The sequence below is a fragment of the Hemicordylus capensis genome, chromosome 3, assembly GCF_027244095.1.
Source record: "Hemicordylus capensis ecotype Gifberg chromosome 3, rHemCap1.1.pri, whole genome shotgun sequence".
NCBI lineage: Eukaryota > Metazoa > Chordata > Lepidosauria > Squamata > Cordylidae > Hemicordylus > Hemicordylus capensis.
In genome coordinates, this window is record NC_069659.1 from 106,749,925 (window position 1) to 106,764,751 (window position 14,827).

The window sequence follows — 14,827 nt, forward strand, 5'->3', positions numbered from 1 at the left end:
CACTCTCTCTGGCTGTGATTGGCTATGTGGGCTGTCCTTCAAGCAAGAAGGTAGCTCTCATAGCCAGTTGTCTCTCCTCTCTGCAGTCTCACTGACTGCAGGCTCCTTGCTCTCCGTTGCATCTGAATTTGGACAAAAAAGTGGGGTGGGGTGGGTTGGGGTGGAGAGCAGAACTACAGGTCTTTTGGACCCGCAGTTTTGTATTACATGTGAATTCAGCCTTTGACTGCAATCCCACACAGGCTTGAAATCTATAGAGTTAAGCACAGTTAGGATTACTATTGAAGCCTTTCTTTATACCAAGTGCTTCCTCCCCACCACCCATTTTAAGCATAATCCTCAAACTTGGTTCTTGCATGCAACATTCACAAATTAGAACATTTCTCCCCCTCCTCCTTCCCCAGTAATAAAAAAGGATGGAACCCAATAACTAGGGCATTTTTTTTCTTTTTATTTTGTGTTCTAACAGAACTTTAGTCAAACATTGAGTAAGTGAACATATGACAGTTCCTTTTATTGTTTCTCACACAGAGCTGTTTATAGAAGAGAAATTATTGGGTGGAATGTTTCTAAAGCCAGAACTGGCTTCTCCATTCGTTCTGTGTCTCTGTCTCTCACACACTCTTTCTTTCTTGTTTGTTTTTATTTAATAATATGACAAAGCATTATAAGAAAATCTTTTCTTTAGTTGTGTGAATATCAAATAGTATCCATCAATCCCTGAATCATGCTATTCAAAGTGCTTAAATCTACATTAAAAATAGAAGAAAAAAGTATTCCTGTCAAAACTTTAAGAAAAGAAATCAGTCTTGCTAACACCTACAGTGTTGCTGTGGTCAGATTGCTATGCTCTATACTAACTTCATAACCCAGATTTAAGTTGAAAAAATATAAAGGAAAAAGCCATTGCACTGATTTACCTTTTGTTGGGTATTTGAAGGGAGAGGATCTGAGATTTGGAATCCCGTCAAAGGCCATTAAATTCCATCAGTACCTGGCAGGTTCTATAATAAATAATAGCCATCTTAAATTTCCAAAGAATGAAATGTGCACCGCTGCCTTCAGATTTTATCTGTCCTAGCAGCTTTATTTGCTTGATGCAATTTATTTGGCACATGTCCAAGGTTTTTGGGGGAGCAGGGAAGGCGGGCACACACACGCAAAATAACAACAGAAAAGGACCTGAGTGAACTGTCACAGAAATGAATATTGGTTAAGCAAATAAATGTCAAAGTACATTCTAGAACTTCTTGAACTTGGATTGCAGATGCTTCTTTACCGTTTATATCATGAACTGGCTTTTTTCTCATGTATGTTTGAAGCCCACACACACTTCTAGACTGCAGGTTGCACATAGTTTCACCACATTGCATCTTATCCAAACTAAAATATAACTTGGTTTTTCTTTTTTATGATGAAAGTCAGAACAAACAAAACACACAACATCCAGTATATTGGCTGCTGGTTAGCTATTTAGGAAACTTCTTTCAAATGATGAGAAATTCCATAATATCAAAAGTGTTTTTCAGCAGTCGAATTGTTGCATTATAAGTGCAAAACAACACAAAAAAATTACATTGTCTTCAGATGTAAACTAACCCAACATCAGTGTTTTACTTTATCAGTTTACATTATTAGAAATGTGCTCCCAATTATTTAATGCTATATTAACATAATATTCTACTATTACCCCTGCCCAGTTCTTATAGGAAATATGACAGTTGCATCAGTATTTGTAAATATTTATGCTGATTGTGTTAATACTGGGTGAATGAGGAGTTAGATTTTGGCTCTGTTAAGTCTACGACAAACTCTCATTGACTTCCATATAGGCAAAGTTCAGTCCTGAGGTTTATGCAAAGAATATTTCCCGGAGCCAAGATGCATGTTCTTTCTTTCACTTTTTAAAGAGGAAATCATACATTTAAAATAAAACTAGTTTATTTTATTCAGTAACATTAATTGTTTCCAACATTTCTGGGTCTGATTTAAATATTAATCTTGTATAAAATATTGATGTTTGTTGGTATTTACTTTTGCAACCTCCTGAGATCTCCTTAAACAACCTTGGAATTAAAAAAAAAAATCCTAAATTATTATTACAAGCAAAAAGAGAGATATATAATGAATAATAAAGAATGCTAACTTCTGGATATATCAATGAAAAGAAAAGATGACAACCAAACTTTAATACACATGGGGACTCCAAAATCGGCTGCAAAAGAATGTTCTCATACTTCTTAAGACAGCATTTTCTATAATACAATGTGACAAACCATATTTGATATTGTCCTTCTGCTCTCCTTTGGTTTGGAAGCCATCACTGTAAATCTCTGGGGGATTTAGTGCACTTCAGTGCCTATTGCCTTACTTGTCTGACAAAATGTAAATAATCTCATTTGAAGAATTTAAAGCAAGAAACGGTACCATTGATCTCAACCAAAAAAGAAATGGGGGAGGGGGGAGTCACAGACGCATCCAACACTTTCTCAGGAAGTGAATGAATTTAAGTTGGCATGTTATCTCTATATAAAAGGAATACAATCAACTCATAAAATAAAACAAAATCCTATTTTTCTTTCTACATACTCCATAGTGGACATAGTGGTTATTGTGAAGCAAGTGATACAGACTGGGTATTTTTTTTTCTTTGTTCCACAACTACTTACTATGTGAAATGTTAGACAATTGGACCATCTGTAATTTCACCCAGTGCAGTGCAGTAAAAAGGGCAAGGGTTGAGGGGTATAGTGTAGCAGTGAGTGGAATAATGAAGGAAGATAGGGCTATGAGTCATCGGTGGGGGCATTCTAAGAACAAGTGTTCACACACACGCGCACGCACACACACGCACACACACACACACACAGGTGAATTGCTGCAAGCATGGCCTCTGGGTATCAGGCTAGGCAGACCAACAAAACGGATAGTGTTTCTGGACTCAACAGAGCTTTGTCCAAGCATTCCCAAGAAATGTAAAAAAATAACACCCAAACTATACTAATGAAGAAAAAAAAATTCCTATCTATACAGCAGTCTCTTCATTTTTCTTTTTTTAAAAATGTAAATATACAAATCCCAATGACATATAAAACAAAGTCAAAAATGTAAATGGCAAGAGACATGGGTAAAACAGGAAGACTGATGCTACAAAGAAATTTGCAAAAACATATGTACAAGACCCTGTTTTTCCTCATATGTCATAGATTGTAATGCATGTTTAACAGCAGCAGTCGAGGATGTAGTTCCAGGCACCAGACTGCAGACTTAGACTCTACACAAGGGGGCGGAGTTCCCCCTTGCATTCCTGTCACCAAATGACACTGGATATACTGGTTTCCCGCGGTAAGAGTGGCAGTATTGCACTGTTTGTATGAGCCTCGTCGGGATTCTGCTCCCTGTTAGTTTTTGTCTGTGGCCGCTGCCCATTAATAAGTGTCATAGGGATGTTGCAGTAGGTATGCTGGTTACCTATTGAGGTAAGAGGCAGGGTGCCGGTAGGAGGTACGTCGTATTCATAGCTTCGATAATAGTGTTTCTGGCGCATCTGGGAATGATATGTGTTATGAAAGGTGGAGCGCAGGTCAGGATGGGCAGTGGCAAGAGCAGTGGAGGTAGCAGCAGCCATGGAAATTGCTGAGACTGTCTGCAGTTCCCCAAAAGGCCCCTGCTCACTGACATCTAAAACCTGCTCGTGTGTGATGGGTTCTATCCTCTTAAAAGGCATTTCGTACTGTAAACGTTTCCAGAATTTGGAATTCAACTTGTTGCATTTTGGTCCATGCCATTTAATAACAGTAAGGAGCTTGATAGTATGTTTCAGGGCTTCAACTTCTTGGTAGTTCATAATTCCCCGGAGTTCACTGCATTCAATCAGTATCACTTTGATTTCTCCCGTAACTAACATGTTTCGAAGTCTTGTTTCCAGTTCGAAGATACTCCAGCCTCTTCTTACCACATAATTTGGAGTCATGACAATAATCAGTCGCTTGCTTTGGTCTACACATCTTGCCACATCTTCAATGTATGCTGCAGAGCAAAAGAATAGTTCAAGATCAGTAAATTTTATTCCAGAACTGCAAAACCATGCAAACAAGCAAGGCCTTTTCACAAACATCCAAATCAAGACTGCAAGACTACTTGGTTATCTGTGTCAAGTAAGAATTGTTACCAGGATAAACTCCTGTTGTGTGTTTTATGGATGTAAAAAAGTATATTCTTTCAGGGGTTGTGCACTGCAACCATGTATCAGTGTGTGTATCCCTGCTTTTGAGGAAGCCAGCAGTAAACATCCCTCATGTGCTGCCTTTATAACCAAGCTATAGTAGCTGGTCTATGGCATCTGAAGGCAATGACAAAGGCTCTTCCCAGTTTGCTTCCAATAAGGGGAGAAAGATGTTCCATGGGCAACCTCCTCTCCCTTTTGTTGAAAAGAAAGGATCAGCTCATACAAGGTTAGCAAACTTCAGCACTGTGCTTGTCTTTATCTCATAGGCAGACTCCAAGATACTATCCCTGTGGCAGGATTGTCTCTGTTTCATACTAGAGAACCAAAGTAAAGCACTTTCACTTGGAAGTCTCACCATAGCATTGTAAAAAGGCATAGACATTGCCAGTAAGGCAGCAAAAAAGAAAGTCTTGCCTGCATATTTTTGAAAGTTGCTCTATTGGGAATCTCTTCTTTAATTCCTTGTATGAAGCAAGGAGGCCTGCCCCTGTGTGGGCAATGGAGCCCCATTTAAATCAGGGGCAATATCATGATGTCTGAATGCAAAATTGTGTCCCTTATAGGGATGAGCACAGAATGGCCAGTTTACGCCTGGAACATTTTGACCGCAAACCATTCCGCACATCTCTAGCCCCTTGTGGCTCTCTTCTTGTTTCCTGGATGAGTGGACAATTTAATAATAATAATAATAATAATAATAATAATAATAATAATAATAATAATAAAACAAATCTAAGTGTTGCATGGATTGACTACAAGAAGGCCTTCGACTCATTGCCTCATACATGGATACCAAAATGTTTAGAAACAACTGGTGTCAGCAAAAACATTCAGATATTTATTTTAAAAAGCAATGAGCATGTGGAGCACACAGTTAACAATAAATGGTGAGACACTTGGACAGGTCAGCATTAGAAGAGGTATTTTCCAAGGGGACTCACTATCTGCTCTGTTGTTTGTAATCGCCATGACTCCACTTTCACAAATACTAACAAAACAGGCCTCAGATACCAAACATCTAAAACATCAAGTAAAATAAACCATCTGCTATACATGGATGATCGGAAGATGTATGGAAAGTCCCAATCAGAAATCGAATCACTGCTAAACACTGTCCGTCTATTCAGTAGTGATATAGCAATGGAGTTTGGACTAGACAAGTGTGCTGTATTAATAATGAACTGAGGAAAAATAACAAAAACAGAAGGAATAAAACTGCCCAATGGAAGCAACATCAAGAACCTGGAAGAGAAAGAACATTACAGATACTTGGGCATTCTCCAGGCAGATAACATCACACATATTGAAGTTAAAAGAAAAATTGGAAGTGAATACATCAGGAGAGTTAGAAAAACCCTTAAGTCCAAACTCAATGGTGGGAACACCATACAAGCCATAAACACCTAGCCTATACCTATTATCAGATACAGTGCAGAAATAATAGACTGGACCGAGGCAGAGCTAGAGGCGCTGGATTGTTAAGACCAGGAAAATAATGACCATCAATCATGCTCTGCACCCCCGCAGTGATGTAGATAGGGGATTTGAGCCCGTGGCATTTGAGGTTGGGAGTGCAGTAGAGTATAGAATGGCTAGGAAAGGAGCGGGGCTGAGGTGAGTGGCGTAGGGCGTGGTACCCACTAAAACTTTATATTTGCATGACTGATTAGAACAAATGCTTCAGTTTGATTTGATAGAACATTTGCTCTGTGTCCATTTTTGTAAAAAATAATTTGCTCTATGTCCATTTTTGTAGGAAGAGGAAGAAGAAGGATTCAATTTGCATGCCAACAGCCAAGACTTATTTTTCAAAGGTTCTATAAAGTCTAAGTGCCCATTGTTCAGAAGCATCATTTCAGACTTCTGTAAATTTGTGAGCTATTTATTTGTGTACTGCAGGCAGAAAAGTAAGACAAATTCTTCCAGGCTGGATTTGACTTAATTTGACTCCTGGTGCACCCTTGCTTTTTTAGTTTTTGGGACAGCTTCTGTCTATTTTAAAAGCGGGTGGGGGGACCTCAAAGGTTGATCTAAACTGACAGTATGAAAAGCTGATTTTAAAAAACCTCATATCTAATGGTGTTCATTTTTCAGAACAGTACAATGTAGAGATAAATAATTAATTTAACTTTTCATTTACAGGTGAAACTCGGAAAATTAGAATATCGTGCAAAAGTCCATTAATTTCAGTAATGCAAATTAAAAGGTGAAACTGATATATGAGACAGACGCATTTCATGCAAAGCGAGATAAGTCAAGCCTTAATTTGTTATAATTGTGATGATCATGGCGTACAGCTCATGAAAACCCCAAATCCACAATCTCAGAAAATTAGAATATTACATGGAACCAAGAAGACAAGGATTGTAGAATAGAACAATATCGGACCTCTGAAAAGTATACAGTGTACTGTGCTTGATTGGCCAGCAAACTCGCCTGACCTGACCCCATAGAGAATCTATGGGGCATTGCCAAGAGGATTAGAGACATGAGACCAAACAATGCAGAATTGCTGAAGGCCGCTAATGAAGCATCCTGGTCTTCCATAATACCTCATCAGTGCCACAGGCTGATAGCATCCATGCCACGCCACATTGAGGCAGTAATTGCTGCAAAAGGGGCCCAAACCAAGTACTGAATACATATGCATGCTTATACTTTCCAGAGGTCCAATATTGTTCTATTCTTCAATCCTTGTCTTCTTGGTTCCATGTAATATTCTACTTTTCTGGGATTGTGGATGTGGGGTTTTCATGAGCTGTACGCCATGATCCTCACAATTATAACAAATTAAGGCTTGACTTATCCCGCTTTGCATGTAATGCGTCTGTCTCATATATCAGTTTCACCTTTTAATTTGCATTACTGAAATTAATGGACTTTTGCACGATATTCTAATTTTCCGAGTTTCACCTGTGTTTTGGAGCAGGATGTTTTGTTAGAAGCTGACTAAATTATGATTTCACAGAACTCTAAAATCTATTGGGCATGAACTAAGACAAGACAGAATAGAGGAGCAGACAGAATTCCTCTGAATGAATATGCAGTTAATTTTTAATCAATGATTCAGGAAGATAGTCTTATTCTACTTAGATCTTTCTCTGCTTATACTTGTAACTGAATGCGGCTAAAAAGACTGGCTGATGAAAAGTTTGCTATGTTTTTTGCACAAGCACTTTGTGATGGGAGCTACAGGGAAAAGAATTTTGTCTTGAAAATATTGTCAGTAATTAACAATGCATACTTTTTTATTCTTGTATAAGTAAAGCATGACAGAGCCCTGTTTCCTCCTATTCCACACAGGTACAGCAAGTGTGCAGCCTATTGTGATGGAATGAGAGGCAGATGCTCATTCCATTAAATCATTGGAAAGGTTTAGAGTTGGCTCTGCTAGTAATTCTGTTGATGCTCCAGTGCAAACATGGAATAATGAACTCACTAGAGCAGTAGACACAATCGCTCCTAAGTGTCCTCTCCGATCTACTTCAAAATTAGCCCCGTGGTATTTGGAAGAACTATGGGAGTTATAGAGGCAATGTAGATGACTAGAGCGCAAGTGGAAGAAGACTCAGTGCAAATTCGACAGATCACAACACAGAGCACATTTGAAGATCTATGCTCTAGCAGTGAGGGAAGCAAAAAGCAGTTCTTTTCTGTCCACATTGCTTCCGCAAATTCACGTCCAGTGGAGTTGTCTACAGTTATGAGGGGGCTATTATGTGCCCCTTCCCCCTTGAATTTGAAATTGGAACCATCAGTCACTCGCTGTGACATCTTCAATGACTTTATTGTGGATAAAGTATCTCATATTCAGGCTGAACTGGATTTCACAGTTACAGCAGAGTCTACTGTGGAGGTGTCCAACAACTCTTCTTATAGGATTAAATTGGATCACTTTCAGTTTGTGACTCCTGAGGATGTGGAAAAACTGCTTTAGACTGTACATCCTACAACCTGTTCTCTTGACACTTGCCCAACTTGGCTTATTTCATCTGGTAATCATATTATCAGAGAGGGCCTGGTAAATATTACAAATGCTTCTCTGAGGAAGGGCAGGGTGATTCCTTGTCTTAAGAAGGCTATTATTAAACCTTCTTTGGAGAATCAATATTGGATCCCTCAGAGATAGCCAATTACAGACCCGTTTCCAATCTTCCAGGGTTGGACAAGGTGACTGAGTGGGTGGTGGCCTCCTAACTCCAGGCAGTTTTGGATGATACCGATTATCTAGATCCATTTTAAACCATCTTTCTAGTACTATGGGGTTGAGTCTGCCTTGGTTGGCCTGATGGATGATCTTTAATAGGCTACTGACAGAAGGAGTGTGAGTCTGATGATCCTTTTAGATCTCTTGGCGGCTTTCAATACCATTAACTATGGTATCCTTCTGGATTACTCAAGAGAGTTGGGATTGGGTGGCACTGTTTTACCATTCCTACCTCTCTGGTAGATTCAAGATGCTGTTGCTTGGAGACTGCTGTTCTGCAAAGTGAGAACTAAAGTATCTCCAGTATGCTGGACTTTCACATGTCTCCATACTGTCTCCAATGGTCTTTAATATTTACATGAAACCACTAGGAGACATGATCAGAAGGTTTGGAGCAGGGTGTTATCAATATGCTGATGACACCCAGATCTACTTCTCCATATCACCTTAATCAGGAAATGGCATAATTTCCCAAAATGCCTGCCTGCAGGTGGTAATGGGCTGAATGAAGGATGAGATAAGCATACTGACTGTGCGGGTTTGGGACCTGGGAGATGGTTTAGATCTGCCTGTTCTGGACAGGGTTACACTCCCCCTGAAAGATAAGGTACATAGCTTGGCAGTGCTCCTGGATCCAAAACTCTCTCTGGTTTCTCAGGTTGAGGCAGTGACAAGGAACACTTTTTAACAGCTTTGGATGGTATGTCATGTATGCCATTTGATACATCATGTATGCCAATTTCTGAAAGTAAATGACTTTAAAACAGTGCTGCATATGCTGGTAACCTCCAGGCTCAACTACTGTAATGCACTCTACGTGGGGCTGCCTTTGTATGTAGTCCAGAAACTACAATTGGTACAGAAGGCAGTAGCCAGACAGGGCTCTGGGACAAACTGAAGGGACCTCAGAACACAGATTTTAAAAGAACTGCATTGGCTGCCATTATGATTCTGAGCAATATACAAAGTGTGGGTTATTACTTGTAAAGCCTTCAGTGGCTTGGGTCCCGGGTGCTTAAGGGAGCACCTTCTTTGTCATGAACACTGCCACCTAAAGATCATCTGGGGATATCTGGTTATGGTTGCCATCAGCTCGTTGGTGGCAACTTAGGACTGGGCCTTCTCCATGGCTGCCACAGGGCTTTGGAAAATGGTCCCTGTCAAAATAAGAGCATCTCTATATCTTTGCTTTTTTATTTTTGTCAAAATAAAAGCATCTCTATCTCTTTGCTCAAGACGCACCTGTTTCCCCAGGCTTTTAAGTGAAATTAATTTTAGACTGTTTAATTGTTTTTATCCTATGAAATGGTATTTACCTTTTTTATTCTGTGAAATGGTTTTAATTTCTTTACTCTGCTTTTTATTTGTTGTGTTTTGACTTGTGCTTTTTATTTGTTGTTTTGACTTTTATTTGTTGTTTTGGTGGTTTTAATTTTTTAACTCTGCTTTTTATTTGTTGTTTTGACTTGTGCACACCACTTAGAGATACATATATCAGGTGGTATAGAAATGTAGTAAATATCCATACCACCCATATCCCTACCCAGTCTTTCCTCCCCTGCAAGGCCTGTAAGCTGCATTCCTTGACTCTGAAGGGAACAAAACTGAATGAGGATATGGGAGACTTGCTCAGGTTCCCTATTCTACATAACTGTGTAGTGCTCAGTGCCCATGCATGCATGCTGCCGAGCAGGGAGAAAACGGAGCTCTGCTGTGCTCTGCTCTTGGGATCCCTCCACTCATGGCAGGATTTGGCTGTGTACTGTACACTTAGGACAGTAATATGATGTGAAGTGGAATAAATCTGCTTTGCAACATTTTGTGTCCTAATTTTTTGAACAAATTTTCCAAATACCAGTTTCTGTTTCTGCAGTACTGAACCCAGGAACAGCATGTAGTTTAGTGCTAAACAGCATGTAGTGCAGATTCAAGACAGGTTGTGTAATCAGGATGTCATTATGTGCTTTGTGAGCAGCTATTCCATTATATATCGATTCATTCCTTTTCCTGGGATTTCTCTTTACTTTCAGCTTAACTTACAGTATTTAGATAATAATTTGTGCATTTTAGATTTGCGGCCATTGGTTAACATCTCGATTATCATGTGTGGTTGCAGCAGTGCTGAGTTCCAGACTAACTGCTGCACTGTCATGTGAGCAAGGGAAGGGGCAATTTTTGATGATCGCCCCTTTCCTCTGAAGACCACTGTATGTCATGGAAATATGCAACATGGAAGTTGTGCAACACTCAGGGACATGTTTCTGTGATGTAGAGTGGCCACAAAATTTTTTCCCTTCTCCCACTTGGACAACAGGGCAGTGGTAGTCTGGAATCTGGTCAGGGGTGTAGCTATAATTGAGCGGATGAGTTCAAAGAATCTGGGGGCCTCAGCATCACTTCTCCCTATTTTCTTCATTATCTCCCTTAGATAATGAAGAGGCCATGGGGAGAGGGGTGAACACAGGCCCCCTCTCCCCTAGCTATAACCCTGAACCCAGCACCACTGCATACACACAGTGCTAGTCTGGATGCTAGCGAGTAATAATTTAACCATTAACCCTTAGTACAATGTATCAAGAACAGTATTCAAACAGCATATATTTGAATACTGAATAAATCTGTATTCAAATATATGTAAAAAAATTGAAGATGACTATTGTAATACAGATTGAATGTGTGAGCACATGTATACAGAATTAAAACTTACTTCCAGTTGGAATCAAATCTCTATCTGGAATAAACAACTTGTACCCATAGTGCTTTTCAAGCATATCTGGTAAGATCTCAAGAGCGAACCGTTCTTCCTCCCCAGTTTCCTGATTCCACTGGTCAGGATCCACTTTGGTGTATGACAGATATGCATCATAATCTTTGTTATCTGTAAATACAGAAAGGGAGGGGAGAAGAAAGAAATAAAGTAGATAGGCTTGATCTTCTCACATGCTTTAACTATTTCCCTTTTTTATCTAGAGGTAGTGCATGCTGGTCCTTATCTCTGCCCCTTACCTATTCTACCTTTCTTTCCCTTTTGTCCTACTTCATTATGTGGCTGTCCTTGCTTCATCATCTGTCTTGCCATTTTACCAATGAGAATGGCCAAGGCTTGCTTTCCAGTTAGCTGGCCTTTTCTTGGCTCAGGTGAAAGTGTAGGTTATATCAAGCAACCACACTGGAAAATATGGCACCAGCTATGAGTAAAAATTTGCCCCAATGGCAAGCCAGCACTGCTTAAAGGAATAAAAAAGAAGAGTTTAAATCTTTTTGGCTATTATCCACATGCACCTGGATTTTAGCAGTCTCTGTTTAGAAATTGTCCTCAACCCAACCCCACCAAACATTGTTTAAAATTTTCCAAGTTAAAAAAAATTGTGCTGCTCTTGGAGTGGTATTTCTCTGAGGCTTTTTGTTAAACTGCTTCTGTTCCAAATTTAAAATAGCATGTTTTGTTTGGTTGTTGTTGTTTTTTAAGATGGTAAGCTTAAAAAATGGTTTGAAAATCATATGGGGGTAATTTCTGAACAGGAAACAACTGCAGAAACCTTGGGTGTACACTCAAAATGCACACATATACCACTTGGTATCACAGCCCATATTTTTAGCTGCTGAAGATTTATGTTGATGTGTGCATCTGTACATAAAAGAAATGCAAATGAGTAATCCAGAAGTGTATTTCTTCAAGGTAACGAAAGTAATTTATGAATGTTGTGAGCAAAACAAAGAGGGAGAATAGACAAATCAATAATAACTAGCTGGTCCGGGTGCAGAACAACTGCACTTCTAGTTCTTCCTTGTTCTTGATCCCTTGCGCTCAGCCCTCCCCCCTCCTCTTCCCTGGGGCCGAATGAAGCCTCTCTGCATCTGCCATTTGGTTGGCAGGCGGCCCCAGAGGAGGTGGCTGTGCCACTTTCTCCGCCGCCTGCTCATCCATTCTCCTCATTTGTCCCCAGTGCAAGCCATCCTTACATTTGGCTGAGTAGGCAGGCTGGAGAGGGACGCTGCGCCACCCTCTCTGCTGCCTGCTTGGCCATTCACCTGGGCAGCAGTTTCTTCTCGCCCCCCACCACTATCAGGCAGTTGCTCGTGAACTCTCACAAGAGCTTCCACACATGGGATTAGCAATGGGTACGTCTTAGAGAATTATATAGACGGATCGATAAACAAAGATAGATTCAAGAAGTCCCAATGTCATGTTCAAGTTCTGGTGGAATTAAAACCTCCATTAGAGCTGAAAACTCATATGCAAATCAGTAATATTTTAGAACGCCAATCCCATTTCCTATTTTGCTTTTGAATTTCCTTTCAACTGACAAATTGAGCAAAACCAACCTACTTAATCTGGTCCCTGTACTTCATATGCTATTGGATACATGTAGCCCTCCCATGTAGCCCTCTGTACATGGGAAGGCTGTATCTGGGAAGTGGGATTGGCAGCAGAAGACACTTATGTATGAAGTAGCAGACGAAAGAGATTGGATCAAAGTCTTGTTTGTAAATTTTAACAAGATGGTAAGGATCAACTTGCCCATTTCTGCATTTTCTTTTTTTAAAAACCCTTTAAATCCAGAAGCACCCATAATTGAGAATGTTAGAATTGTTAAGCAATTATAAATTCACGTAATTTTCCAAAGGAGATCTGAGCAATGAGGAGAATTTGCCTGAGAATTATGTCATCATTCCCCCACCCCACCCCACCTCACACATGCTTCATATGAACAGGCTTCATATGAACACAATTCAGGTGTGTGGTGTGTGTAAGTATACAAAGGCACTGGATGTTGACATAAAACCTATCCTTATTTTCTTATTCAATTTTTTGTTTAAATGAACTCAGTTTGTGCATTGAGGCTGGTCTTGCTTTGAATATAATGCTATTTATTTTCTAGTGAGAAATAAATGTACGTTTTCAAATGTATGCATTCACTGTGCTTACTTGTAAAACTGAATGAAAGAAGCCATCATTAATTTTCATTAAGGGGTCAATAATATCAAGTGCTCTGGAACTAATTCAGTGGAATCAGAGGTCAAATTTTGATTTTTGTTGTGAAGAAAGTAGGGAGAAATCAATGGCAGGAGTAATGAAATGTTAACATCCATCTAACTCTCTAGACAGCATTATGTACAGGCTATAGAGAATATCAATTGCTTGTAAAAGAGGCCTGATTGAATACCCTACTGTGTGCCATAAGTAATGTTATATGATTCAGTGCTAAATTCAACTATTTACTAATAGCACAACGTTTTCTCACTCTACTCCTTTTTACACCTTAGCCACAGCTGTTTAAAAAAACACCCACAAACATGCTAGCTTTAGAGGTCTTGCTAGTTGACCATGTGGAAAGCTACATATAGGCATTGTGTTAATCTGTAGTACAGTGAACTCCATATGAACTTTACCCTTTTGAAAGTACCCGATGGAATCCTGGAGCCATGTCCATTTATAAACCAGGATCTCTCCAAAATCCTTTGTGCCAGCAGAGTGAAACACTACTGGTGGCCAAAAATTATGCCAGCACAGTAATCCCTGAAGCACAGAAGAGGATTATACTGGCAGGACTCTGCCAGAACAAGAGAGAAATGTAGATGGAGTTGGGGATATGATGACTGCCTGCCCCTGCACCCAGAATCAGCAGACATTATTCAGAGTCCTACAGGTGAAACTCGGAAAATTAGAATATCGTGCAAAAGTCCATTAATTTCAGTAATGCAAATTAAAAGGTGAAACTGATATATGAGACAGACGCATTACATGCAAAGCGAGATAAGTCAAGACTTAATTTGTTTTAATTGTGATGATCATGGCGTACAGCTCATGAAAACCCCACATCCACAATCCCAGAAAAGTAGAATATTACATGGAACCAAGAAGACAAGGATTGTAGAATAGAACAATATCGGACCTCTGAAAAGTATAAGCATGCATATGTATTCAGTACTTGGTTTGGGCCCCTTTTGCAGCAATTACTGCCTCAATGCGGCGTGGCATGGATGCTATCAGCCTGTGGCACTGATGAGGTATTATGGAAGACCAGGATGCTTCATTAGCGGCCTTCAGCAATTCTGCATTGTTTGGTCTCATGTCTCTCATCCTTCTCTTGGCAATGCCCCATAGATTCTCTATGGGGTCAGGTCAGGCGAGTTTGCTGGCCAATCAAGCACAGTACACTGTATACTTTTCAGAGGTCCGATATTGTTCTATTCTACAATCCTTGTCTTCTTGGTTCCATGTAATATTCTAATTTTCTGGGATTGTGGATTTGGGGTTTTCATGAGCTGTACGCCATGATCATCACAATTATAACAAATTAAGGCTTGACTTATCTTGCTTTGCATGTAATGTGTCTGTCTCATATATCAGTTTCACCTTTTAATTTGCATTACTGAAATTAATGGAC

General features: G+C 39.7%; 1 protein-coding gene across 10 annotated transcripts in view; it reads right to left on the reverse strand.

Annotated features, from left to right (window-relative positions):
- Positions 1-431: 431 nt before the first annotated feature.
- Positions 432-14,827, reverse strand: part of IL1RAPL1 (interleukin 1 receptor accessory protein like 1) — a 1,164,933-nt gene continuing 1,150,537 nt past the window's right edge. For all 10 annotated transcript variants that reach the window (XM_053311513.1, XM_053311511.1, XM_053311510.1 and 7 more), the window contains 2 exons: positions 11,143-11,313; positions 432-4,029 (listed from right to left, as the gene is read on the reverse strand). In XM_053311513.1, the coding sequence (XP_053167488.1) occupies positions 3,311-4,029; positions 11,143-11,313 (890 nt within the window). In that variant the 3' untranslated portion in view covers positions 432-3,310. The remainder of the gene's footprint in view (positions 4,030-11,142; positions 11,314-14,827) is intronic.